Source organism: Nycticebus coucang, chromosome 10, assembly GCF_027406575.1.
Source record: "Nycticebus coucang isolate mNycCou1 chromosome 10, mNycCou1.pri, whole genome shotgun sequence".
Lineage (NCBI taxonomy): Eukaryota > Metazoa > Chordata > Mammalia > Primates > Lorisidae > Nycticebus > Nycticebus coucang.
In genome coordinates, this window is record NC_069789.1 from 122,381,441 (window position 1) to 122,387,412 (window position 5,972).

Here is a 5,972-nt window from a genome sequence, read left to right on the forward strand (position 1 = left end):
GATATCTCCATTTAATTCACCAATTTGACCTTTCCAAAATCTAGATGGATAATGTGAGGTGACTGGACACTCAGTCATCAACATCACCAGCTGCAGCCCCACTGTAGCTTCTCTGACCAATGTTTTATCTTCACTAGCCCAAGTATTAACATGACCTCAGGTGAAGAGTATGAGGAGTTGATACAGAAAATGCATTTTTGCCCAGGCACAGGGGCTCACACCTGGAATCCTAGCATTCTGGGAGGCCAAGGCAGCTGGATTGCTTGAGCTCTGGGGTTCGAGATCAACCTGAGCAAGAGTGAGACAAAAAAAAAAAACAAAAACAGCAGTGTGAAGAAGAGGAGGCGAGAAGGACCCCCGGACCAACCAAAGCTCGCGCGTCGCTGCATCCCCACGTACAGCGCCTAAGTCCCGCCGCCGTTGCCACCATGCCCAAGAGAAAGGCTGAAGGGGAAGCTAAAGGAGATAAAGCCAAGGCCAAGGACGAACCACAGAGAAGATGCACAAGGTCGTCTGCTAAACCTGCTCCTCCAAAGCCAGAGCCCAGGCCTAAAAAGACCCCTGCAAAGAAGGGAGAGAAGGTGCCCAAAGGGAAAAAGGGAAAAGCTGACGCTGGCAAGGAGGGGAATAACCCTGCAGAAAACGGAGATGCCAACACAGACCAGGCCCAGAAAGCTGCAGGTGCTGGAGACGCCAAGTGAAGGGTGTGCATTTTTGATAACTGTGTACTTCTGGGGACTGTACAGCTTGAAATACTATTTTTTATCAAGTTTTATAAAAATGCAGAATTTTTACTTTTTTTTTTTAAGCTATGTTGTTAGCACACAGAACTTCATTGTTTTGGGGGGAAGGGGCACGTCTCACTAATAGAATGTCTCCAAAGCTAGATTGATACAAGGGAAAACGTCTTTTCCCTCTAGTTTGGAGAGACTTCCTCTTGGCTCCCAAGAGGAAGGATTCCCTGATGTTGACACACAGCCACCTTGGTAAATGCCATGTGTTATGGAAAACTAATTTGTTTTTATGTCCTATTCTCCCTCTGTCTTCAGCATAGTCTTAACTCCCTTAAACCCGGTCACCTCTTGGGACCTGACCCCCAATAATTGGTTATCAGTATGTCAAGGAATCTGGACTTTTTCAATAACACCACGGAGATGGCATCCCTCAAAAGAGCAGCAATTCTATTTGTAGATTTTTGGATCTTCAGATAAATTCTGCCATTTTCATTTCATTTCCTGAAAGTCAGGTCGGCTTGTGAAAAGTTGTTAAACAACATACTAAATGTGAAATGTTAACCCTCACTCTAAACTTCCCTGTTCAGAGCATCAAATGAAGACTTCATTGGGTTTAACAGTGGCTTTCTGATTTTTGGTAGAACATTGAAGAAGAGGCTTTGAAAGTTGTTGTATACTGTTAACGATCCTCTGCCCATGTCCTGCCTGAAGTACCATGATTGTTTATGAAAAGTATCTTTAATAAAGCTGGATACAGTTTGGCTTGGAAAAAAAATACATCTTTGTGCAAACTCACTAGGAAGATGCATCACTAACAATTGCATTGACAAGGGACCAGAGCAGTCCTGAGGGAGCTGGTCCACCTGAACATTCTGCAGAATATCGCATTTGTTAATTTTAGTATGTAAGATGCAAGGGTGATATTTAAACCTGATGAAATATTTTCTGATTTCTTTATTCTCATCTTTTATTTTTGTAGACTCCATCTCACTGTGTGTGTGTGTGTTTTGGGTTTTTGTGTGTGTGTGTGTTGTTTTTTGTTTTTGTTTTTGCTTTTGAGACAGAGTCTCACTTTATCACTCACCCTCAGTAGAGTGTGGTGGCATCATAGCTCACAACAACCTTTGGGCTCAAGTGATCCTTCTGCTTCAGCCTCCTGAGGAGCTGGGACGACAGGCACCCACTACAACGCTGTTTTTAGAGAGGAGGTCTCACTTTTTCTCAGGCTGGTCTCAAATTCCTGAGCGCAAGCAATCCACAGGCCCCATCTGGACCTCCCAGATCACCGTAACCCAGGCTGATCTTGAACCTCTCACCTCAAGCAACCCTCTAGCCTCAACCTCCCAGAATGCTAGCTGGGATTGTACATGTAAGCCACAGTAGCCTAGAAATGGCCAGTTTTCTGAATGCCTTAGTCAGACACCGTTTGCACCAAATGGTAAAAGTGGGTACTTATTGGCACTGATGACTGATGACAGTGACACAGGGATCACAATGACATTCACTGAGGAGAATGACACCACTGACAGACTTGGCACTGTCAACAAAACTGAGCTAAAGGGGGAAGGGCGCTCCAAGACGGTGGCTTTCAGGCTTCTCACCAGCCATTCTCAGTAAGTTTGGGGAGAGGAATTTGCAACTGCCTCCATCTGCATAGTCCCAGCCAGAAAAGCACAGAGAGGCAGTGTGGAACACCAGGAGCAAAAAAGATTAAAAAAGGTGGGAGGCCTGCATGGAAAGCCGGAGCAAGGGAGCTCTGTGCCCCAGAGACAAAGCCTACACGTGGAAAGCCTGGGGGATTAAGTCCTCGGGAGATTCTCAATCCCCCACGGCGCCCTGCGGGGCTGGACCCAGGATCAGACTAAACTCAGGGTTAACCTATCCCCATAGGCATGGGGTGTGGTATGAAACCAGCAGGAATTGAGGGCCCATCGGACTCTCCGGGACACAGAAGCTGGCCCTTTGCTGGAGGACTAGAGAGAGTGCCTCCAGCTACTCTGGGACTGAGGAGAGACTTGAGTTGAGGCACTCACGGGAGCGGCGAGTGGGCAGGTTTGGATGTGGACTTTGCTCAAGGGAAACCCAGCTACAGGGCGCTCTGCCACCTTGCTCGGGGGAACCTCAGGAGTGGAGCAAAGATTGCTGAAGCTTTGAGCCAGCTAACACCCACAGGGGCCCTGGTTGATGTCGCTTTCCAGGGACCCAGTGCAGGCCTGGCCTTGACTCCGCCTTCTAGGCTGAGACAGCCACCTCTAGGCTGACTCATACAGACGCGGGGCTGACTGGGGAGGCCCCACCTTCCACGCAGACACCCTTGTAACCACCAGGAACTATTTGGATAGCTGAGGGGCATTCCCTAGTGCAGCATAATCTTCAGGTATGTAGCACCCTCTCCCTTTTGGGGCTTCAATACCTACACAGCTACCACGAACAGGGAAACAAGACCCGCTGCTAACCGCCTGCCCGCACCATATCCAGAAGTGGACAAAGGTTTTTGTTTTTGCCTTTTTTTTCCTATTCCTGGGGCGCCACCTAGTGGCCTTACTAAATTTTTCCCTAATGCTGGAGCGCCACCTGTTGTCCGTGCAGAATTTTTTCATATTAAAGTCTCCGTGTTTTCGTTTTCTTTTTTGTTTTTTTGGTTTTTAGCATATTTTAATTAATTAATTTTTTTAACTTCATTCAGATTAATGTGAAGGTAAAATATTTAGGTTACATTGTTCTCACCTCCAGGGTAAAGTTCCATTTGTAGAAGAGCACCTCACCCAGGAGGGTGTGTTTACACTTCACAATGTGCACATTAGGTGAGATCCTGCCTCCTGCCCTCCCTCCTTCTGCCGTATGTCCTCCCCCCTCCAGCTTCCCTCTATCCCCAACTGGACTATAATAGTGTTCTATTGTTCTTAGGTACATGTGATTGTTTATATATTGATTTCATATTAGAATGCAGTACATTGGATATTTATTTTTCCATTCTTGCAATACTTTACTAAGAAGAATGCATTTCAACTCCATCTAGGTAAATGTAAAAATATGTAATGTCTCCATCTTTTCTAATGGCTGAATTATATTCCATGGTATACATATACCAGTTTGTTTATTCATTCATAGGTTGATGGGCACTTAGGTTGCTTCCATGACTTGGAAGTTATGAATTGAGCCACGATAAACATTCTGGTGCAAATGTTCTTGTGGTAAAATGATTTTCGTTCTTCTGGGTAGATACCTAGTAATGGGATTGAAGGGTCAAATGGAAGGTCTACTTTCATATCTTTGACGATTCTCCATACTTCTCTCCAAAAGGGCTGTATTAGTTTGCAATCCGACCAGTAGTGTAGAAGTGTTCCCTTCTCTTCATATACACACCAGCATCTGGTGATTTTTTGTTGTTGTTGTTGTTGTTATTTTTTCTCTTTGTTCTCTCAAAACTCTCCTAGACAGCCAATACCATAGTGATTACAACAAATTATTTTCTTATTTCTTTCCATTATATCTTGCAAAAAACAAAAGAGGACCATATTAACCCCCGGTATGGAACAATAAATAGATATTTTTCTTTTCTTTTCTTTTTTTTGAAACAGAGCCTCAAGCTGTCATCCTAGGCAGAGTGCATGGCATTGCAGCTCACAGCAACCTCCAACTCCTGGGCTCAAGCAAGTCTCCTGCCTCCACCTCCCAAGTAGCTGGGATTACAGGTGCCTGCCACAACGCCCAGATATTTTTTGGTTGCAGTTGTCATTGTTTGGCAGGCCCAGGCTGGATTCGAACCTGCCAGCTCAGGGGTACGTGGCTGGTGCCTTAGCCGCTTGAGCCACAGGCACCGAGCCTTTATTTTCATTTTTATTCTTAGTTTTTGAGGCAGAGTCTCACTCTGTGGCCTGGGATAGAGTACTGTAGCATTGACTAAGCTCAGAGCAGCTTTGAACCCTCAACCTCACAAGGAGATGGGATGGCTGGGGCCTGCCACAGTGCCTGGCTGATTTTTTCTATTTTTAGTAGAGGCAAGGTCCTGCTCTTGCTAAGGCTGGTCTCAAGCTCCTGACCTGGCCTCCCAGAGTGCTGGACTGCTGGTGTAGGCCACTGGGCCCAGCCTATTTTTTTTTCCTCTTTTTATTTCTCACTCTCTTCCTTCCTCTTCTCTTCCTTTCATCCTTGAACCAGAAGGCCATTTGAATTGCAAAGCCCAGAGTCAAAGACAATCAAGAGGAAGGAGGAAGCTACAGAAGTAAGTAAGGGAAGGAAATAAGGAATGAGGAACTACACATGAGGAGTGAAGGGGAGTCTTAGGGAAACTTGCCCTTTTTCTCTAGGTTGGTTCGTTGAAAAGATCAATTTACAATTATAGTATTTTTTTTTTTTATTGTTTGGATTCATTGAAGATACAAGAAACCAGGTTACACTGATTGCATTTGTTAGGTAAAGTCCCTTTTACAATTGTGTCTTGCCACAAAAAGGTGTGTCACACCCCAAGACCCCACTTCCCTCCCTCCTTCCCTCTCTCTGCTCTCCCCTTCCCCCACCCCCACCATGTCATTAATTGTCCTCATATCAAAATTCCATTCTTGTGATGCTTTACTAAGAATAATGTGTTCCACTTCCCTCCAGGTTAATACAAAGGCTGTAGAGTCTCCATTTTTTTAATGGCTGAATAATATTCTATGGTGTACATATACCACAGCTTGTTAATCCATTCCTGAGTTGGGAGGCATTTAGGCTGTTTCCACATTTTGGCAATTGCAAATTGAGCTGCAATAAACAGTCTAGTGCAAGTGTCCTTATGATAAAAGGATTTTTTTCCTTCTGGTAGACGCCCAGTAATGGGATTGCAGGATCAAATGGGAGGTCTAGTTTGAGTGCTTTGAGGTTTCTCCATACTTCCTTCCAAAAAGGTTGTCTTAGTTTGCAGTCCCACCAGCAGTGTAAAAGTGTTCCCTTCTCTCCACATCCACGCCAGCATCTGCAGTTTTGAGATTTTATGACGTGGGCCATTCTTGCTGGGGTTAGATGGTATCTCAGGGTGGTTTTGATTTGCATTTCTCTAATGGATAGGGATGATGAACATTTTTTCATATGTTTGTTAGCCATTCATCTGTCTTCTTTAGAGAAGGTTCTATTCATGTCTCTTGCCCATTGATGTATGGGATTGTTTGCTTTTTTCATGTGGATTAATTTGAGTTCTCTATAGATCCTAGTTATCAAGCTTTTGTCTGATTCAAAATATGCATTGGTTGTGTAGGT

General features: G+C 44.7%; 1 protein-coding gene across 1 annotated transcript; it reads left to right on the forward strand.

Annotated features, from left to right (window-relative positions):
• The first annotated feature begins 428 nt into the window (after positions 1–428).
• On the forward strand, positions 429–701 carry LOC128597449 (non-histone chromosomal protein HMG-17-like). The gene has a single exon (XM_053607819.1). It carries the CDS (start codon positions 429–431, stop codon positions 699–701), a length of 273 nt encoding a protein of 90 aa, XP_053463794.1.
• Positions 702–5,972: the final 5,271 nt, after the last annotated feature.

Bases quoted from the DNA above. Each gene is read 5' to 3' on its own strand.
- LOC128597449 (XM_053607819.1), top strand. From the start codon at position 429: ATGCCCAAGAGAAAGGCTGAAGGGGAAGCTAAAGGAGATAAAGCCAAG.